This window comes from Pinus tabuliformis, chromosome 4_2 (genome assembly GCF_031772625.1).
Source record: "Pinus tabuliformis cultivar Carrire ecotype Pingquan chromosome 4_2, CPIR1, whole genome shotgun sequence".
NCBI lineage: Eukaryota > Viridiplantae > Streptophyta > Pinopsida > Pinales > Pinaceae > Pinus > Pinus tabuliformis.
Genome location: NC_142304.1, coordinates 27,465,630 through 27,488,501, shown reverse-complemented (window position 1 = coordinate 27,488,501; position 22,872 = coordinate 27,465,630). Strand labels below are relative to the sequence as shown.

Genomic DNA, 22,872 nt, shown 5'->3' with positions numbered 1-22,872 from the left:
GGGTTAAATGAGAAATTTGAAAATTCCTCAAAGATAATTATTTCAACGGCCGAGATTATTTTGACGAGGATCAAGCCAACTAGTTGATATTTTTCCACTTGGAGGATTTATCTATAAATTAGGAGTCATTTGTGTGTCAAAGCCATTAGATGTTTGGCTAAGAAAATTTTGCAGAAAACTAACGTAACGCTACTGTCCCTCTGAGATCGTCTTTTGAATCATAATAAAGTCTTTGGGGTGCAATTCATGGTGTTTATTGTCTACTGATTAGTGGTACATGTTGGGTTACGGGCATTCCTATATTGTGCCTAAATTTTTTCAAGTTTTTTTATTCATTAGATGGGGATAAAATCATTTTATTGGTAGAATTTGGGTTTATATTAAGTGATCTGATTCACCATATGTCTATCAAGCTTTCCTGAAGAAAATATATAGTGTTTGCAAGTTTCCCAGTCCTTGGGCTCCAAGTTCACGAACTGTGGACATAGGCTAACCTTGTTTGGACTCCAAATATTTATATGGTTTATTTAACTATGCTAAGGCTGTAACTTGCATCTATTCTTAGAAATACACTTAGCCATTTATCAAAAAATTTCAAAAAAAAAAGAATTGTATATTTGTACATTTGTAAAAAATCTTAGATAATATATTTTGAAAATTATTTTTCTAACTAGGGTTTTGAGAATTTTTGTATATATTGGGGTTTTGGGCATTTTTAAATTTATTTTTATAGGTGTGATCAAGCAAGAAGAGTTGGAATAAAGCTAGATGTAGGCCCTTGAGGGTAAGATCTAGCCTCCAAATTTTCTTGTAGGGACAACTACTGAAGAAAATCTAAAGCAAATAAAATTTTTCAGAGCTGGGGTTTCATGTTTTGGGGCTCCTAAGCCCGGATCTAGCGTCTCTTAGGCCAACGTCTCTCTCCTAGCTCCCTGCGTCACCCTTCCTGCCCTCTGCGTTAGGGTTTCAAGCCTCTCTGAGGCTGGTTGTAGGCTCTAAGGTCCTCAACCTTCCTCCTCTCCCCTTGCTTCTTGGTTTTAGGGCCTTTTTTGGCCCAGCCGTGAGGCCTAGAGGCCTCGGCCTCCCCTCTTAGGCCCTCCTTCCCTCTCCTTCCTCCTTCACTCTCCTTTCTTCCCTCTCAACCTCCCTCATTTCTTGTTGGGGGCTCCCCTCAACTCCTCCTCTTGCCCTCAGTGCCCTTTTTTCTTAAGGCCGCAACCTTTCCAGGCTTGCAACAACCTCTTTGAGGCCTCCCCTACGGTGCTGCAGGCCTTAGGGCCTTGGAAACCCTAGGCCACAACCCCTAGTGGGCCTTTTGGTCCCTCCTAAGCCTAACGACAACCTTTTTGGGCTTGCTGTGAGGCCTATTAGGCCTTTTCCCTTCATTTTTGGCCACTTCCTTGCCCTCTCTTGGCCCTAATTTTCCCTCTCTTCCATCTCTGTGGTGAGTTTGATTTTGGGACTAAAGTTTGATGTGTTTTGCAGAGAAATTGGCTCAAAAATTTGTATTTTCAAGTGGCATCATCTTTGGAGATTTTTTGGCAAATTTGAGCAAGTCATTTGCAAGGCCTTGGGCCTAGGGTTTGCTCTCTAAACCCTCACTTTATCTCTGTTTTGCTTCAGTTGTAATATAATCTTCATAACATTGATATAAGTGCCCTAAAATCACATCTAAGTGGTCCTAACACCTTAATAATTTGATTGTTAAATTTTGCTAGAATTTTGGCTACTTGGGTATTGCATATCTAGCTTAGATCCAATCATTTGCTTGCTGGAATATCTCTGCGTAACTGAATAATCAGTTCTGATATTTTAGAATATTGCATCTTAAAGGGCTTAAGAATCTAATTTTTCAGTTTGGAAAACTTGTTCTAATATTTGATATTTTTTGGGCACTTGTTGGCATAAGTCATTACACTAATAGTTCACTAATTGCATAGTTTTCTCATTGCTGTAATAAGAGTTTTCAAATCTAATATACACTGAATATTTCATCATAAATGGGCTAAAATTCATAAATTTACAATGACAAGTCATTAGGCAGCTCATTGGTCATTTTATGTTTCATATTGCTCGGTAATTTCTTGGTTCGAAGTGATATACTTACTGCTGTCCTATACTTCATCATAAATGGCTCTTTCATAATCAAATTGGCTCATAGTAAGTTCTAATAGTTGTTTGTCTTGTGTGAAATTTGAGAATTTGTTAACTTGGCACTTAAACCACTCAAGCATCTAAGCTTTAAATCTTCTAACCTTGTTGATGAGCTAAGTCACTTTGGCATTGACACTGTGGTTGAAGCATCATTGAATAAGTGTTCTACGTTAAGTTCATAATCTTGTGCTCTTTCATTATCTTAAGAAGCTTTTGTAATTTTATTGTTTATCTTGAGAATTTGGCATCTTAAGTTTTATCTTAATTGAGCATCTTTCATCATTGGCATCGTCTAAGGACATAATCATGGCATAAGATTGTTGATTGAATATCTTGAGTAATTGGCATCTTGTGGATTTAACATTAGCACTAAATTATTGGCACTTTGTTGGTTGTAAGATTGCATTTTGATTTACAAGTAATCTTGTCTTTAAAGAATCATCATAAGTTAAGTACTTAAACCTTAAGCGATCTTAACTAAGAATTTCACTCATAATCACTGTATAAGCATTTTAGGCTTGATTTGCACTAATAATTTACCTCCAAGCATAAGCTTGGTTGATAGACTCCTAGGATAACCCTTTCTCATCTAGGTTGAGGGATTCACTCCTTTTTAGTGGTTAACACAGTGACCTTGCAGTGGTCAAAGCCATAGTCTCTGCAGCGCCAGAGGCACTGGGTGGTTGGAATACAAGGGGAGGTATCATTAATCAAGCCTCTGCTTGCTTCTTGTTGGCTTCCATCCCACAACCTACTCTAAAGACTGGTCTCAAAACAATTAAGAGGGAGGTTCCATTTAGACTAGGCATATAATTTAAAAATAACCAATATTCTTGCATTACACTTAGTTTCTAAGACTTACATCTCATATAGGTTAATTGATCATTTAAGCAACAGTTGTCCATCAAGTTACTTGGTCTTAATTTGTAATAAGCAAGAATTTTGACTCCATAAGGCATTGGTCTCATTTCTAATCAAATCCTTAAGTCTTGCTAAATTAAACCGAGTAGCTAGGCCACTCAACTGTGTCTCCCAGATAAGTTGGTTCCCAACTTGTCTTTCATCCTCTCATTTCCATAGGACTACCCCCCATAGGCTACTGTTGGGAGACAGCTAGAACGAAGTGGGTGGGGATTAGAGTGACAACCCCCACCCTAAGCCGTTGTCACGGTGCTTGTACAATCTGAGCGAGGAAAAGGAGTTTCTTACTTGGAAGAAACTTGGAAATTTCTAAGCCAAGAGGGAGGTTAGGTACATTCATTTTCGGTAGGAATGAGTACATTCCTTATTGGAATATGGCCTCCCTATTTGAGAGGGAGAGATAGACATGTCATTTTGGTCTTCACTTGGGAAGACATAATGGAGGATTGGGTAATCATTTGGCATCTGATACTCTCCAGAGATGAGATAAGGCATCCAGTGGAAGAGTAGTCGTGGAGGACTGTTAAAATTGGAAACTAGGGCCAAACTCCATGTGGGTCATCTTACTTATGGCAACTGATATTTTTCTTGGATCCCTCTCATCAAGAGGTGTAGGATTGATCTAAAGATCATCCAATTCCGATAAGTATTCATGGAGTTATGAATTTATTTGTGTTATAAGCCAATTCGTAAAGGTCGGCTAGCAACCAAATAAACCGCACATGTGCTCAACGTTTTAGTATAAAAGGAGATGACTTGAGAGTCATTTCTCACACACACTTCTATCTTGATTTCTCTCCACTTGTCTTGGATTTTAATGGAAGAGAAATCTAGGAGTGGAAGCCCTAGATGCTGGAAGAAAAGAGGTTGCCCTAGCCGTAGTCAAGAAGAAGGAATACACTACCCTAATCTAGAGGACAAAGTCATGAAAGAGAAGCCCTAACACTATCTAGAAGGAAGCCTACAACCCTATACGCTGGTCCCTACCAAAACATAGTCAAGGAGGACATTACCATGCCCTAGCCGCAACATTAGGAGGCTGCCCTAGATAGCGTGGAAGGGTTGTGTGGACAGCGTATTGAGCAGGAGTCTTAGCCGCTGTTTGGAGGGGTCCGAAGTGTTGGAGAAGGGGCCGAGTTCCCTTGTTATCATGCCACAACAATAAAGGACTATTGGAAGGGCAGTCGTAGTCATAGCACTGATTTGTGGGTAGTTTTAGTGACACATTTATAGGGCTGCAGTGAGGGACTGCTAACAACAATTGGGAGATGAAGTTTGGATGGCCGAGAGACCTAGAATGGACCTCCTAACTAGGCCACAATCACCTATAAGGGCAACAAGGCAAACAGGTGTATTTGCCCTATACGTTAGGCTATTTGGTGTGCCCTAACTAGACTAGTACATGCACAGAACCCTAGGCAGAAATTAATAGTAAAATGCAGCAGATTGAGGGTTGTTTGTGGACTGATGGATAGATGCATGGGACATCAAGGAAACTAGTACAACAATGCTAATATATATGGGACAACTGGGATACATGGTGCTGCCCAGCATGTTGGGACAACAGAATGATGGGACAACAATGTCATTATGGACAACAACTATGTTGGGACAACAACTATGATGGGACAACCCTATGACATAGGACAACAGTGACATTGTGCAGCAACTGCAAAGTGGGACAACATCTATGACATGGCAACAAAGTGGGACAACAGTTGTGACATGACAGCAACAAGCATGGTGCAGCATGGCAAGCATGGACAGCATGGCAAGCATGACCTATATGGCAAGCATGGTGCAACATGGAAAGCATGGACAACATGGATAGTTGTGGCAAGCATAGTGTTGCAAGCACATGAGACATGCTGTATGACAACATGGTTGAATAATGGCACATGGGACAGCAGTGCAGCGTAAGGTGTAGCAGTCATGAGGTCCAACAGTGTGATGATGGGTGCAGCATGATGACGAGATGCGACACGATGATAGGTGGAGAAGTCACCTTGGAGAATCAGTTGAAGCAACATGTCTTCAATTGATCTCATGTATCATCTTCTTAGAGATGATCTATGCACTTATCTAGATAAGTCAAAGTGTTGACTTCTGTTGTAAATGTACTATCTCTCTCTCTCTCTACTGAACTATTGAAGAACATATAAGAAGAATTGATCAAGGGTTCCCCCACATTGGGGTTTGTCCTTGGCTAACGCCACATCTTGTGTCCTCTTGTCTTGGCTTGTCTTCTGCGATTTATGTTTATGTTCTATCTACAGTTTACTTTAATGCTGATGTGATTGCTAATCTGGAAAAGATATTGAGCTAACTGTGAAAATTGAAATAAATTGCTCAAGCATAGAACATACCTAAACTTAACAAGGACTGATATTCTTTGAGGGTTGGGGAGTCCAAGATAAGAATAGTCCTCATGGAACATACCCTGAGAGAACCCGGGTGGGGTATGTTCCGAGAGAGACAATGATGAGGGTGTCTATAAATCATTGATCTCGCTAGCATTGAGCTCAAATCTTGTGGAGATAAGGAGTTGTTAGCCAAGGCCTTGCTATGTAACAACGCTAGTTGATATGATGCTATACAAATGAGTTACCAATCCAAATTCTTCTTATGAGAAATTCTTCAGATTGAGAAAGTCCAAATACTGTTATGAATACCTCCCTAGTTAAAAGGGAGTGTTGAAAAGTGTAACTAGGTTCAGTCTTCATAATGACATGTAATTATGTTTTTATGTAATGAGATGTAAAGAAGAAAAATAAAATTATTGTATTGACTTGCTACATGGGTTTCATGAGCAAGAGATTTTGTTTTTAAGTCAAGACTCCCATTGAGAGTCTTTAGGATTTATTTGTCATCAAGTCATAAAATGTTAGAGTCATGATCATGTAATGAAGTCATGTTACACTTTGTAAAAGGTCAATATTGTCTATGTAAAGTATCCTCCAAGACCTTGTCACTTATCCTCTTCAAGTCGGCCTACAACAATGGAAGAAGCTGCTAGAAGAAGTCGACCTAACTACAAGTAATCATGTCGGCCTAAAGGACATGAGAAGAAGTGTATATATAGCCTAACTCAGCCTCACTTGAAGATAAGCAATTTGAACAAGCAACTCGACTTGATCTCGACAAGAAGAAGTGCGAAGTAGAATGGAAACAAAAGTGTGAAGAAGGGGTCAAGAGAAGTGCGAAGAAGAAGTGAAGAAGGGCAAGTGAAGTTAAGTTTCTTCTAGGCAGTGCAAAGATAGGTTTCTTCTGGGTTAGCAAAGGAGGACTCCTCTGGGCATAATGAAGAAGGTTTCTTTTGGATCAATGAAGAAGAGTTTCTTCTGGGGCAGCAAAGAAGAGATTCTTCTGGGGCAACGAAGAAGAAGTTTCTTCTGGGGCAGCGAAGGAGGTTTCTTCTGGAACAACAAAGGAAGGATTCTTCTAGACACTTGGTAACCGAGATAGAGATCTAGAGACTGACATTCTGTAGATCATAAAGACCGAGTTTCTCTAGAAGAAGTCAAGAAGTAGCAGTGTAAAGGATAGAGACTGAGTTTCTCTAGAAGGAGCCGAGGAGAGCAGTTCCAAGGAAGTTGAAGGGAAGAGACAGAGCATCAAGGATTGTGGCAAGGTTCTTGGGAGGATATTAGAGTCAAGGGTCTATGTCATGGTCTTCATACTCATCAATTAAAGATCTAGAAGAAGAATTTTGATTGGGTTTTCCTTTCAAGGGGTGAGAGGTTTTGGCCCTGGCTGAGAAGCCTACATACTGTGTCACTTGTCTTTCACTGTGCATGTTGGTAATTGTCTTGATGAAGAAAACACAATAATAACTTAACAAAGAAAAGACTATAAGCTAAGAAGTAAAAGTATATCAGAAGCAATTATCAAGCAGAGAAATCTTTTAACTATTCCATGCCCTAGATTTCTCAACAATGACAACAGACTCAACACTTCTTCACTCATGGAACAATTTGTTGCTCATCATCCCTCAAACAAAAATGCATATTTGGGTTGTTGTCCTTGACTCCACATGACTGCTCATGCTCCTCAAAGGCATCCTCGTAAGAACCCAAGGACTCAACTATAAAAGAATAATCCTCATCCAGGAAGTAAGAAGGAACCTCCTCCTTATCTATTGATGCCATCTCCTCTGTGTCACTCATGCATGAGTGGTCAGGTCCCCAAGGTTCCTTGCAGATGAAGCAAATACCCTTTCTCTTTAGCTCATTCTTGTTGCATAGTCCACTACCCTGAGCAACTCCTCCCTAGTCAACTGTCTTCTAAAAAACTTCATGTTCTACTCAACCAACCTTTTGGCTAGTTCATAAGCAGCGGGTGAGATCAATTGTTCCCTCCAAATGGCCAACAACTTAGACTACAACTCCCTACAAATCGCATCACATGCTCCCATAACTAAAGACAAAATGGACAACATGATTGTTTTGACCATCAAGATGATGCTCCTAATGCTGAAGAAGTATTGGAACTTTTGTAGGATCAATTCATCACACTCTAGATCAAACATGAGTTCGTATATTCTAACCATGGCCATGACTTTTAGAATCTCTAGCTTCTTCGCAAAGGTAAGGCCCTTGCCGTTATCCAAGTCCTGAAAGGTTTCTACTATCAGCCTAAAGATTCTCCTCATGATATCATCGTTGAAAGAATTTAAAGTTGCGGTTAGCAACATGATACTATTGGCGACCGAAAGTTTGATCCCTTCACAAGGGTGCTCCAAAAACTTGTTGTACGAGAGCAAGCATGGTTGGTTTTAGAGTCTTAATTATGTTTTTCCCATCTGATTGATCCACCTTGGAAAAGAGCGAGTCTAGTTCTTCCAATTTGAGGAGGGTCTTTTTTGTAACCCTCATAAATTTCATTTTTTTCCCAAGTGCAAAGAGTTTGTGTCCCTTCTCATGCTCTCCTTGCAAATTCTTTGGTTGCTCTTGCTGAAAAATAACTTGTATCCCCTTTGAAAATGGTCTACTGTTTGTTGTTGCTAATTTGTTAAGGGAATTGATGATGGTCTTATCCATGTTTTAGTTCAATGACGAAAAGGACATCGAGTTGGCATACCTTATCCACTCAGCGGGACAACAATAAACTTTTGATTAGATGGCCAACTGACTCAATACAACATACTCATCCCTTGCAAGTCACACTCAACAATTACATAGAGGTCCAAATATAATATCAACGCCTCATGCAGACTCACCATACTCTCTCACTAACTCAAAAAATATTAAAAACTTTCTTTGAGAAATTTTAACAAATAGTTAGCAAGCAGTACTTTTGTCAAACACTTTGCAGATAAAGTGGAAACACTTGTAACATAAATAAATATGAGAGGCAAATACTTGAGAGAATTACAATGCTCAAATGAGGTCAAGGAATCTGACACAACAACAATATCGTAGTTTCACTCGAGCTTAAGAAATGATAACACCTGTCTCAACACGTAACCCGACCCTTGAGGAAAACTAGACCCCAACAGATAATCTCGGTCCAATAGATAAATTCAAGTTTCAGCAAATGAATTTGGCTTCAGCAAATAAACTTAGCGCAACAAATAAGCTTAGCTCCAATAGATAAATCTAGCTCCAACAAATAAACTCAACCCAACAAATAAAATCGACCCCAATAGATAAATTTGGCTTTGGTAAATAAACTAGGCTCTGACAAATAAATTAGGCTCCAACAAATAAACTCGGCCCCAATAGATAAACTAGGCTCCGACAAATAAACTGGGCCCCGACAAATAAACTGAGCCCAACAAATAAAATTTCTTCAGAAAATCTCCAAAAGTAATTTTGCTGAAATTAATTTTAAATAAATTCCAACAAAAATTGGGCAGTTGATAGATCACAAATTTTTCATTAAAAAAAATTCCACAACAGGAAACCTGGTCAAATTTATTAATAGTACTAAGGAAGAATCTTTTCACCAATAAATTCAACTGCTGCAAAATAATTCGACCCAACAAGAAAAGTTCAACTTGGCAACAGAAATTTGGCACGAAAAGATAAATTCAGCTCAACAAAATAATTTTGGCCTAGAAAGATAAATTCTGCCTAACAAAAATAAATTCATCTCAGCAAGATCACTAATTCCAGCCCTACAAACAAATGGATTTTAGCCGAGCAAATCAACTTGCAATTTTTTTTTGCTTTCCTAGAATTTTCTAGCTGCAACACCTATAATAATTATTTTCCGACAAACAGATTGAGAATTTTAATCAAAAACTTAGTTTTCAGGAACCATATGGCAATACGACAGCTTTGATTTTAACCCACAATTAGCCACAATCATGCTCTGATACCACTGTAATATTCGAAATCAAGTTTCTTACTAAAAATTGCTTCAGAAGATAATGTCGTCAATTTCAATAACAATGTTCACACATTCAACCATAATTTAACAACAAACTAGAAAATATAATATGCCACGGAAGAATAAACAAGATAAATATGCAGATAATATTAGCTTTATTTTATTAATATGGAATATGAAATAGCTTGCTAATATAAATATTGAAGATGGCTGAGGTGATGCCCTCAAAAGATCAACAATATTGCTGCAACAGGCCTCCAAAGTAACTTATCGACTGTAAACACCTATGAATTCTGAATGAATTCACGAAGGGGAGAGATGGGTTCTTGCCCACTTTCACTATATCACTCAAGGGTTTTTGTCCTAGGGCTACAACTGAAGTTGGGAACTCCGATTCTCCAGACCTCTCCACAAGATACAAATACTCAACTCCAAGATGTCCCAAATGATCTCCTCCTCCTCCTTTTAAAGACCCCATAGATAGATCTCCAAACCTCTAGAAGTATCTTATTTTTATAATTTTATTATTATTCTAGAAGCTCCTCCTTGATTATGTCTTAAGTGACTTTTTAAATTTATTTAAGTCCCATTTGGCCTTCCCCACTTAATTAATATTTTCCCTTTTCAATTAAATGACTAATTAAAGTCATTTTAAGCTGGGAAAATGGTAAATCGCCCACCATACTCTCTCTGGCCAGTGGAAGTCACTTCTTAGCATCCCATCCTATAGATATTCTCGTTCTAATTCCAACAAGCTATTATATTAAGGTGTTCCATCAAATATTTCTCTTGGAATGCCGCCTTACATATAATTAATTAAGTTATGCCCAATAATAACCTCGTTTTACGAGAATTATCAGAAAACCATGGAGCTCGAAACAAGTTTGTAGAATTGTTCATGATGATGAATATGCCAAGAAAACAAAGTTGGATCCCATAAAAACTCCTCAAAACCTCTCTGAGGCTCCTAATGACATAATCCCTACACATGTGACCTGGCCATCACGTACCATGAAAATCCATTCTGGCTGTAATATAGAGGAAAATAAAATTGGGGACATTACAAGGTCCCATATAGGTGTTACCTGCCTTGATAGAGGTGGTTAATGGTAAACCCTATTAGGCGCTTCCAACCCTCAAGGGCAAGTGGCATTTCCAAGGTCAACCCCTCAATCAATAGGTGTTAGTGTAAATGTATGGTAAATGGCTTCATGGCCAAGGGCCATGGTCAAGAGGACCAGCTGATGAGGAGTCCACATCCTAAGTGTGTAAATGTAAGGGGAAGAAATCATGGAGGCATCAATTACCCTACTCAGCCTACTTTTTCCACCCCTCTAGTGTGCCTTTTACATTTTCTTCATAATTCTTTGTATTTTAGTGCATAGCTCTAGAGTTAAAGCTTGCTCTTTATGATGTAGCATTTTATATTACCCCTTAAGATGAAACGATTTATTACTCATTAGGGTTTGGGCATGCAAGGGTTCCTTTTGATGTAAAGGAGCATCATGTGCCCAGGAATCGGGTTATGGCTAATGAGGAGGGTAGAGCTCATGCCAAGATTTTTCGAACGTGCTAACTTATGTCTCAACCATCTTTTGCATTTTCATTTTCTTTTTTTTTTCTTTCATTGTGGCCATGATATGCTTTTTCATTCTTTTAGTTGCATCAACCTCCAAGGAAATGTTTTCCAACCCTACTCAAGGGTGTGGACACGATGGTGCCAAATCCCAGTGAACCAAGGACATGTTAAACTTCAAGAATGGATGTGGTATATGGGGCTTGTAATGTAACATGGAAAATTTCAAGTATAGGGGATAACGTACACACTATCTCAATCCGGGTTTTCCAAGTAGTGTCCCTCCTATAACCCTAAGGCCTTAAGGGAGGTTCCACTAGACTAGGGTTAAAGATCAACCCCCCTGGTAAGTTGAGAGAACAAATTTACAGTCAAGATCGGTCAGTCTTCCAGATCACCCCTTTATCCATACTAAATGCCCAAAACTAAATGCCCAAAACAATCAAGCATAAGCACCATTTGCAAAATGATCAAAGTACCTTTCTGAATAGAAGTCCACCTTCATCCAAGTGGAAATGTCAGATGGTGAGAGGTATGTGGCTGATGCAGATGGCGGAGCCATATGGTATATCATTATCGGATTGTGAATATTAGGGGTTGTTGGCTGGATGACTGTTAAATGTAGGAGAAACGTTCTCTCCTATGGGGTTATCCATTTTTGATGGGTAATGCACTCCAAATCCAAAGCGTTAACATGTTGTTCACAATTTTAATTCACAATTTTCAATTTGTTAGCCACTGCATTATTTTCCATGTCTTTGTTCAAAGACAAGTTATCAAAGTGGTGTTACTTGCAACGTAATGCTTTTGTTTCAAGGACTCGAAGCAGACTATATTCCTCTTTTCTTTTAATTGCGTAGATTGGCATTTAGATTTTAATGGAATATCTGGTCCAAAACCTGCGGGAAGAAATAATACTCCAAGAGTGACATGCATGATCTAGCCAGATTGACACCATCCAAAGAATTTGACCTAGCTTTTCCCGACTCACCTTAGACAATTTTTGAGCTTCCAGACTCAATATGTCCCTTATGATTTGAACCTTGTCAATTAAGTGAAAGTCTTATACCACCATTATGAAATACACATGAAAACTATTTCATCATTCTTCTTATGGGAACTATGGTTATAATAGTGGACATTAATATAATTTCTCTGTACACTTGAGTCCCATAAACCTTTTATTGGTCACTAGTGGACAGTAATATAATTTGTTTCTTTCCTTATTTATTCAAATTGACATTGCATGTCAATTATTGTCATCGTTTATACAGAAGTATCGATGAGAAGAATCTCTTTCAAAAAACTTTAAAAATCATTATAGTTTACAGTGTTATGAAACATATCGATCCATTTCTATTTTTTTTCATTGTACGGTGTAGGCTGGTGCTCTGGATAAACTTGAGGCATTCACAAGTTTCAATGGACCTGATTTCTATGGTCTTCCACGAAATACATCTAAGATTACCTTGCAGAAGATTTCTTGGCAAGTACCAGATGCATATCATTTCAGTTTTGGTACGATTGTCCCAATGTTTAGTGGTCAGACATTGGACTGGCATGTATCTTGATTAATCAGGTAACACACTCTATGCAGGTATATGTCTTGCATTCCATTTGTTTCATGCAAATAGCTATTGTTCTAGATCAGCAACCTGTTTCCGGAACACACTGTAATTGTCAGGTTCATTTCAAATCTCCGTTCATACAAATACTTATTCACTAATTTTCAGGCCAATGTCCAAGAAAGGGACTGCTTGTTTATTGAGATGAAGAGAGGGCAGACATAGAATTACTCATAAGGAATATTTGGGAACAAAAATATTTTTGTTTAGAATGAAGAATCTAGTGTGAGATTAGTCAAATAATTTCCAATATTATTAACAGTACCAAAATTTGATGCAAAGCAACCGCATGCAGTTTTTGGTATCACCCATTTGCCAATCATGGTAGCAAGATTAGAATACGAATAGGAATTTGAATACAGTTTGGTACAAAAAAAAAATATGTAACAAAAAATCCAATACAACTGCAATGTGGATCTCTCTCTCTCTATATACACATTTTGTTGCAAATTATAGAAGAATTTTAGCCCGAAGAACATGCGATAAAGCAAAAGCATTAAATCATTCCATGAAAATTTGACAATCTAGTTTATATTTATAGGTCTTCTAGGGTGCTTTTATAATATTTTTGGGGTTTTTTGCTGTTTTTTTGGGTTTATGGCTGAACAGGTATTAAAGACATGACATATATTATGAAAGACTATAGTTGATTGTATAGTATCCATACTGTACGGAAAATTTGCCGAATTTTGTTCTATTGCAATATTTCCCTACAATACAGTCTAATAGGACTGAATATTGCTACTATGCTTTGATGTGTATATTTTAGGCAAAATAAATACTCTGGTTTGTACTTACTGACAAAGTAGTGGTTAATCAAATATTACTAGTGACTTTATTTGGTAGTTTGGAAAGTTTGCCAAGAATTGGGCTGAGGTTGTCTTCTAGGAAGTTCTGTTGCTTTGCAAAGATAAATGTGTTATATATTTACGAACATTTAATGGAAAAGGACATAGTGAAATTCTTGAGTAAATGGCCTTGTACCTCTATTTGGTGTTAGAGGATCGACTTTTCTCCGACTCGTAAATTGTAATACACAGATATTGGAACACTTTGTTTATATTAGCATACAATGCAACCCTTCTAAATTAACTAAGGGAATTGGCTATTAAGTTAACACTATGTTTGTGTAGTGGAAAAGTCATTTTTAAGGAAAGTTGGTGAGTTCCCAAACCTCCCCATGGATACCCTAACACCATGGATTAAGATCGTGCTTCCTTGAGTACCTCCCTATAGAAATTAGCTAAATTTGACTACAACCCCACCATCAGACACAATCACATAAATGGCTATATTTAATTCCTTATTGTTGAAATATGTAACTAGGTTCGGTCTTTATAATGACATATGTAATCATGATTTTATGTCTTTGATGTAAAGAGAAAAATAAAATTATTATTGTTATTCTTGAGGCATGGGTTTCATGCTCAAGGTTATTTGTTTTATAGGTCAAGCATCAATTGAGTGCTTCTAGGACTTGTCATTGAGTCTACAAGTCAATTTAGTTTGAACTTTGGGCATGTTACATATTGTAAAGATAAATTTGTGTGAGTCAAAAGCCCCTCCAAGACCTCGTCATGATGCAAAGATCAAGTTGGCCTAGAAGAAGCAATTCGACCTAGAAAGAAGCCTATAAATAAGAAGACTTCAACCTCATTTGGAGATCATACATCTAGCTGTCAAGAAGTTCGATCTAAGAAGAGAAAAGGACCAAAAAGGAAGTCGAATACCTACCAAAGAAGGAGAAGAAGAAAGCGAAGGTTTTGGGATAGTTTTTGGGCTAAGATCCTTCACACGTGGGAGGAAACTAGGGCATCACTTGTAGCAGGAACAATGAAATCGAAGCTACCTTAAAAGACCGAAATTTGGTGTGAAAAGACTAAGATTGTTGGTCGAGTACTCAAGAAGGAAAAGGCTATCCAAGCGAAGAAGGAAAGGAAGCAAATTCATCACACATGCAATCTAGGGTTTCTGCAGAAGAATCTGCTGGGGGTCGAAGTTGCAAAAGAATCTACTAGAGGTCAAAGTTGCTGAAGTTGTTGAGGAAGGAAAAATCATCAAGAAGGAAGGTTTGACTTGGTCTTGGACGAGACTTTGACAAGGGTCATAGGTCTTGGAATTCGTCATTTGAAATTCTATAAGCATAGAAGAGTTTTTGCGAGTTTTCCTCTCAAGTGGGGAGGTTTTGGCCCTGGTTGATCACCTATATTTTTTTTCCTCTTGTCTTATTTTTCTTTATGGTTTGGTAGTTGTTTGACAATAAGAACATAATAATAACAAGTGAAAGAAGAATCTAATCAAGCTAAGTTTAAATACATCACAAGCAGTTAACAAAGTAAGAGAAATCACCTAATTTAGCTACCACTAGATTTCTCAACATGGTATCAGAGCTAAGGTGACAAAACAAGGAAAGGAAGTTTGAAGAAGGATCACCAAAAGGAGTGTCAAGAAAGTCAAAGGTATAAAAAGAGGACATTGAACCATAAAAAAGAAATACTCGACAGTCAAAGCATAAGAAGATCATCAGGGAAACATCAAGAGCATCAATCATCTAAAGGACTAACCCTCTCATCATCTTGAAGGGAGGAATTGAGAAGGCCTCAAAGCCCTAGCTCATTCAAGGAAGGATTCTACACTTGAAGCATTCTTGGGAAGCTCACAATCATCATTATAAGGAAAGGAAGACCTCAAGGACCCTACCTCCACTCAAAGAAGGACCACACATTGAAGCATCTTGAAGTCTCTACATCCAAGGGAAGCAGTTAGAAGCATTGATATCATCATCAAAGACATCAAGGTGATCTCCCTCTCATTGAAGAAAGGATCACTTTTAAAGCATACTTGGAGGAAGAAATCTTCATCAAGAAGACATCTTCTATTATCAACATCATCAAGAAAGGCATAAAGTTGAAGACTTCATCATCTTGGAGTATCGTCACTTGACAAGTAAGTATATTTTCATCTATGTCTAAATCTATCAAAATGACTTCATTTTGCAAGGAAGAGCAACAAGTTGGTTGGGTCATGAAACTTCCTTGCATGGAAAAAGAGGACAAACTTGAACCTCATAGAGAACGAAGTTATTGGTCATGTTAATGGTAAAGTCTCCAAACAATCTGAATAGCAAACTCAAGCATTATCAAAGTACATGAAAGGGGAATTTAGAGCTCAAAGGATCCTTACAGAATTTATCAAGGATCCCCTCATTCTGTATGTAGCAAAGTTGGAGACATCAAAAGAAATATATGAGAAGTTGCTAGAATTGTTCTCCATAAGCATTGTTAGAGAAGTGATATCTTTGAGAACCGAGCTATACAAGATGAAGCTCTCAATGGAAGAAGGAATAGTCTGATAGTTTATGAGGGTATCAGAAATAAGAGACCAACTACAAGAGTTGGGAGAAATAATGTCCGGTAAAGAAATGACCACAGTAGTGCTCAATGCACTACCAAAGGAATGGGGCAACTTCGTATCAAGCATCTATGGAAACAAGGAAGTTGCTCCATTCAGTGAACTTTGGTCATTATGTAAGATTGAAGAAACTAGGTTGAAGGCAAAAAGTGATGTAGGATCAAACGAACAAGTTCAAGCTTTTGTCGCCATGGCCAAGAGAAAAGGAAAATTTGGGAAGTTTGGTCCTTAGAAAAAGAAGAAGATCAACATGTCAAAGATCCAATGCTATGGTTGTCAGGAATATGGGAATTTCGAGAGAGATTGTCTGAAACTCAAGAAGGACAACAAGAAAAGGAAGAAAGAATTGAAACCCATATCACCGAAGAAGTGGAAGAATCTGATGAAAAGAAATCCAAAGGGATAGATCTTCACTATTAAGGTTTCTCAGATGCATAGCAAGAAAAGTAGGAGTTGAAAATACCTCTACCATGGTTAAAGGGTTATTGTCAAGTAAGAAGAATGTTAGTATAAAATGGCATCATATTAGGAACATACGATTGAAGCAAAGAAAGAGCTCATGGCACCACTGTAGAAGCTTGAAAGGATAGCTAGAGTAGAAGTCTACATGGGTGTAGCAGTCATCATGAAAAGGAAATAACTCATGATCCTCATTGAAAATATTGAAGGCTAACCAAAGTAAATATGGTTGGAGGAAAGTCATCTAACAAGATAGAAGATAAGAAGATCATCATACATCATTAGAAAGGATCATTTGCAGAATGGGGATCATTAAAATCCTCCACTAGAATCTTCATTAGAAGGTTCATGGAAGAAGAAAATGTCTCGTTGATGGTCTACATTCCACCTTGTGTGGGATCCTTTGTTTAGAAGGATGATGGTATCCTTTCATAGGAGTGTGGCATGGTTAAAGTACTTTCAAGCATGAAAAGGAAGTTGTCGAAGGAAATGTAGATGACCAAAAGATGAAAAGAGGTATGTATTTTAAAAATTAAGTCATGTCATCATATAGTTGCAGACAACATGGTTAAATGCTCTATCTCATGAGCATGATCAAAGAAGAAGGATCTCTTCCTTTAGAAAGATGCATGAAGTCATATACCTTGAACTAGTTCACATATTGATAAGATGAAATCAACATAGTATGTCCTCATATGGAATATGAGGTGGTTGACAATCATGATGAAGGAACTTTGTCAAGAAGTTCCTAGGGAAGCAATATGTGAAGAAAGAAAGAAGAGATCATAGAAGTCGCAGCTAAGGTCACGAATTGTTAAAATTGACAACTAGGGCCAAACTCCAGATGGGTCATCTTATTTATGACTGCTGATATTTTTCTTGGATTCCTCTCTCTGAGAGGTGTAGGATTGATCTAAAGATCATCAGATTCTGACATGTACAAATGAAGTTATGAATTTATTTTGATTATGGTCAAATTGTCAAGCTCAACCAGCAAACTTATGTAGGCTCAGAAGCCCAACAATCACGTCTATTCATCCTCAATGTTTCATATAAATGGAAGGTGACTTAGCCTCATTTTGACACACTCATCTTCACACTTCTCTCTCTCTCTCCTCATTGATTGGGTACGGATTTCTGGACCTCTCTCTCTCCAACCATCTGAAATTTTAGGAGAGTGAAATTTTAGGAGGCCGAAATTTAAGGAGGCCGAAGTTTCAGGAGAGCGAAATTTAGGAGGCCGAATTTTTAGGAGTAAAATTTCAAGAGGCCGAAATTTCAGGAGAGCGAAATTTCAGGAGGCCAAAATTTCAGGAGACCGAATTTCTGGACAGTTTGACTAAGTGTTGACCAACGTTGACTGCATCTAGGGTTGACCGCAGGTGGGTTGTTTGACAAGATTTTGACTGGGCTGTTTTTGGGCTGTTTTGAGGGTTGATTCATCTTGCTGATTGGAGGCTGAAGTTGACTGAAGTTGACCAATTTGTTGAGGGTCAAATCTTCCCTATTGACCAGCGTTGACTTTTTTGGTTAGGGCGCTTTTGCTACTATTATAAATGATCAGATTTGTAAATTGTACTCTCTCTTTGCTGAACTATTGAAAACTAAAAGAATATTTGATCAAGGGTTCCCCACATTGAGGTTTGTCCCTGGTTGGTGCCACATCTTGTGTCCTTTTATCTTGGTTTGTCTTCTACTATTTATGTTTATGTTCTATCTGCATTTTACTATCATGTTGCTGTGATTTCTAATCTGAATATTGATATTGGGCTAATAAAGAAATTGAAGTAAAATTTCTCTAAAGCATAGAACATACCATTGTTTCCTAAAATTAACATGGTATCAGAGGTGAGGTGAAGACAAAGCCCAAGCAAGAGTGAAAGAGAAATCACCAAAGACAATTGGACAAGGACAAAAGGTTCAATGGATTCCTCATCCTACTTCCCGACTGAAGACAAGCTCCATGATAAATCCGACTATCATGGATGGAAGATGTCTCTTGATTTGACCTTGGAAGAAAAAGAAGTGCTGGACTATGTGCAGGGTAAAATCCCTGAACCTCCTTCAAATGCACCCGCTGTTGCAAAGACCAAGTACATGTTGGAAATACTGAGAGGGGGGGGTGAATCAGTATTTCTTACTATTTATTTTTTAATTGTTCTAGTGATTGCCAACAACCTATATAGATATGTATATGTATACACATGACACAGAAATCAACAGTTGAATTTAATGCTTTTATTAAAACTCAAGACAGTGCAAAGAAATAAATACAATATAAGTATAAATCTGATTGTGAATAGTTGCCAAGCTCCAACTTGGACTTCAGTGAGGCTCCAACCTCCAGAGCACCAACTCTGTTTTGCAGTGGTTCTGCACTTAGGAGCACCTACCCCAATGACTTCAGTCCTGTTTAGTTCTGAGGCTCCAACCTCTTGGGCTCCAACCCAACCTTGGTATAAACAGGTATGTTGCTGCACTCTATTCAGCTGAGATTGTCTCACTCCTGCTCTCCTGCCTCTGCTGCTTCTACTGCCTCTACAGCCTCCATTTCTTTTTCTGCCTCTTTTGCCTCTGCTACTTCTACTATCTCACCCTCGGGTTCTTCACCACCATAACAACACCAACAATTCTCTATTTCTACTGTTTTATACATTCCCATGCCTTTGTCCATTCGTTTCCGCTTACACTGTCTCTTAGGCTTCCTCCTCAGTCGCTGTCGTTTCCTCTGACTCGCTTGATCTTTCAGCTTCCCTCCTCGATCGCTGTGACCTCCTTTGATCACCAGAACCCCACCTTGAACCACATTCGCTTTTCACAGGGAAACAAAGATTCATTTCTGCCAAATATTGAAGTCGAACAGGTAGAAGAAGTTGCAGGCATGTACATATTAAACAGAGTGCAAGCCATTTTTCAAAGAACCAAGCTGGACCTTTAAATTGTACAAGTCTGACGAAACCAGAAAACCCGTCGCAAACGTTTACCTCTAAGATGTAAGTATTACCTCACAATCAAATGCAATGAGCTACAATTTCCTTTTGTTTCTGTTTTATTCCAAACAAAAACACGTAATCGTGCCCATATTAGCCTCTGCCGCATTCATAATCGTAGCCATTGATCACCCTCATCCAACGGTTCCCGCATCGCTACGACCTTTTGCTTGCATATTAAACCTCGTGCAGCTCCTCACTGTTGATTACAGTCACCGCTTGATCTAACGGTGATCGCGCCTCTCGCCTTTGTTAAGTGCTCACGTGTTAACGTGTGATCGCGGCGGTTTCGCGCCCATCACTTCAGCCACGTGTCACGCATTAACTGGATCGCGCGGCCATATACGGAAACCACCTTGGGCCCAAAGGCGGTGCGGGGAATACCGCCTACCCGTGCAATCGCATGTCCCTTGACCGTTAACCTCCGCGCTACTTTCCTGCGCGATAGCCGTTGGATTTGCTATGTGGAGATCTAATGACTTACGACCTCCACACATCTTTATCACCCGGTAGTTGTCAGATCCGCCTTTTGTGCTGTATCTGCCGTCCATCTCTGCGTCCTCAAACGTCCAACGATTGAAAAGCTTCACTTCGCGCTGTGGTAAAATGACTGCCATGGTTTCTCCTCCTACTCCTCTGCACACCATAGCTTCTGCGAGAGTAAAAACCGTGCAACACAGCCTCACCACGATAACAAAACCTCTGCGATAATAAAACCTCTGTGGCAGACGCTCTCCATTTGCTCCGATGGCTCTGTTTTGTTGTTCCTCTTTAGCTTCGTCTACTCCTTTTGACTTCGTTCCGTTTGCTCCTTGACTATTGCCCTATTGACATCAAGGACAATCTGTGTCCAACAATCTTCCCCTTTGTTATTAATGGCAATATTCTTCTGCTCTCTCCCCCTTTGACATCAATGGCAAAGGAATGCATATGGACTCCTTCTGTCAAACTGCTCCCCCTGTCCTGCTACATCTTTATGAATGAACTTGAGTGATGATAAAGAAATAATCCCCATCTTTTGATGCAGATGTTCGAATGCTTCTCGAGGAAGAGGTTTTGTGAAAATATCAGCTATCTGCTCCTTTGTACTAATATATTCCAGGACGATGTTTTGTTCAGCTACTTGCTCATAGAGGAAATGATACTTGATTGGTATGTGTTTGGTTCTTGAGTGCATCACCGGATTTTTGCTGAGACTGATAGCACTTGTGTTGTCACAATAAACGGTAATTGGTTGATCTGTACATATGTCGAGATCTTTTAGAGCTTCCTTCATCCATAGTATATGAGAACAACAGTCTGCTGCAGCAATATACTCGGCTTCCGTTGTGGATAATGATATGGATGACTGTTTTTTGCTGAGCTAGGATACCAAACAGTCTCCTAGGAAGAATGCATTTCCACTAGTACTTTTCTGATCATCTATACTTCCAGCCCAATTAGCGTCGGTGAATGCAGTTACAGTCAGTGTTGAGTTCTTTGGGTACCAAAGACCGAAATCAGAAGTTCCCTTCAGATATCTGAGAATTCTTTTTACAGCTAATAAATGGGATTGTTTGGCAGCAGATTGAAATCTTCCCACCATTCCTACTGCTTGCATTATGTGTGGTCATGTAGCTGTTAAGTATAGAAGGGCTCCAATCATTTACCTGTAATGAGTTGCATCTACTAGAGGGGAGTCATCATCCTTGCTCAGTTTGCAATTTGTGGTCATAGGTGTGCTCATGGGTGCACAGTCCTCCATTCCATATTTTTTTAGCATGTCTTTTAGATGTTTGGTTTGAGATATACACAATCCTGCTCTGGTTTGAGATCTTTGAAGTCCAAGGAAGTGGGACAACTCTCCTATCATTGACATCTCAAACTCTTTTGACATGTTTTGAGAAAATTCATGGCTCATTTCATCATTATTACTAGCAAAAATTAGATCATCGACATAAACAAGAGCAACTAGTAACTTACCTTGATCTGTCTTTATGTATAGATTGCTTCCAGCGACTCCCTTTTTGAAGCCTTGTTGTTGTAGATAGTGATCTAGTCTTGCATACCAAGCTCTAGGAGCTTGTTTCAACCCATATAAAGCCTTTTTTAACTTACAAACTAAGTCCTTTCCTGCTGTTAGATCAAAACCTTCTGGCTGCTCCATGTAGACTTCCTCCTTGAGTTCCCCATTTAGAAATGCTGATTTCATGTCCATTTGATAAATTTTGAATCCTTTTGAGCAAGCAAATGCCAAGAACATCCTGATAGCTTCCATACGGGCCACTGGTGTAAATGTCTCTTCAAAGTCAATTCCTTCAATTTGTGAATAGCCTTTGCACACAAGTCTTGCCTTGTTTCTGATAACCTGTCCTTCCTCATTCATTTTATTTTTGAACACCCATTTGGTTCCCATTATGTTTTTCTCCTTTGGACGAGGTACCAGCTCCCATGTCTTGTTCTTCTCAATTTGTGACATTTCTTCTTCCATAGCTTTTACCCAATGAGGATCCTTACTTGCTTTTGCAAATGTTTATGGTTCTATCATAGATAGGAGGGCAATGACTTTTCTCTTGGGTGTGATTGATATCCTTCTTTGGGTCTGCACACCTTCATCTCTATCGCCAATGATCTGCTCTTCTGGATGATGTCTTTGGACATACTTCATCTTTGAAGGGGTATTAGGTGGTTCTCTTCCCTCTTCTTCTTCTTCTTCATCTATTACTTCTTCTTTAGGTTCTTATTCTTCAATGAGAGAGTCATCTTCATGTTCTTCAATTTCCATTTCTGGAAGATCTTCATCAACCTTTACATCAATGCTTTCCACTATTTTCTTTAGTCAATAATTGTAGCACTTATAAGCCTTGTTCCGTGTAGAGTATCCAAGAAATATCCCTTCATCAACCCGAGAATCAAACTTTCCGGGTGAGCCATCATTTATTTTTATGAAGCACTTGCTTCCAAAGATCTTGAAGTACTTCACCGAAGCAGGTCTTCCTTTCCATAGCTCATAAGGAGTTTTTCCACAATTTGGTCTTAATTGAGTTCAATTTAATGTATAGACAACTGTCCCTACTGCTTCTCTCCAGAATCTAGGCTGTAAGTCTGCTGCTAATAACATTGTTCTTGCCATTTCTTGGACTGTTCGATTTCTTCTTTCAACTACCCCATTTTGCTGAGGTGTTCTGGCAGTTGAGAATTCCCTTTTAATTCCATGAAGATTACAGAACTCACTAAACTCGTTTGATGTGAATTCTCCTCCTCTGTCTGTTCTGAGGCACTTAATTTTTGAATCTTTTTCATTTTCTACAAGGGCTTTTAGATTCTTAAAACTCTCAAAAGTTTCAAATTTATACTTTATGAAATATATCCACATCATTCTAGTATAGTCATCAACAAACAACACAAAGTACCTTTATCCTTG

At 38.7% G+C, this 22,872-nt stretch overlaps 1 protein-coding gene across 6 annotated transcripts in view; it reads left to right on the top strand.

Moving 5' to 3' along the window:
• PYR4 (pyrimidin 4) overlaps positions 1-13,043 on the top strand; it is a 239,364-nt gene extending 226,321 nt beyond the window's left edge. For 4 of the 6 annotated variants that reach the window (XM_089428151.1, XM_089428149.1, XM_089428150.1 and 1 more), the window contains one exon: positions 12,367-13,043. In XM_089428151.1, coding sequence (XP_089284277.1) covers positions 12,367-12,555 — 189 coding nt within the window. In that variant the 3' untranslated portion in view covers positions 12,556-13,043. The remainder of the gene's footprint in view (positions 1-12,366) is intronic. The other 2 variants (XM_089428148.1, XM_089428147.1) reach the window with 2 other exon arrangements.
• Positions 13,044-22,872: the final 9,829 nt, after the last annotated feature.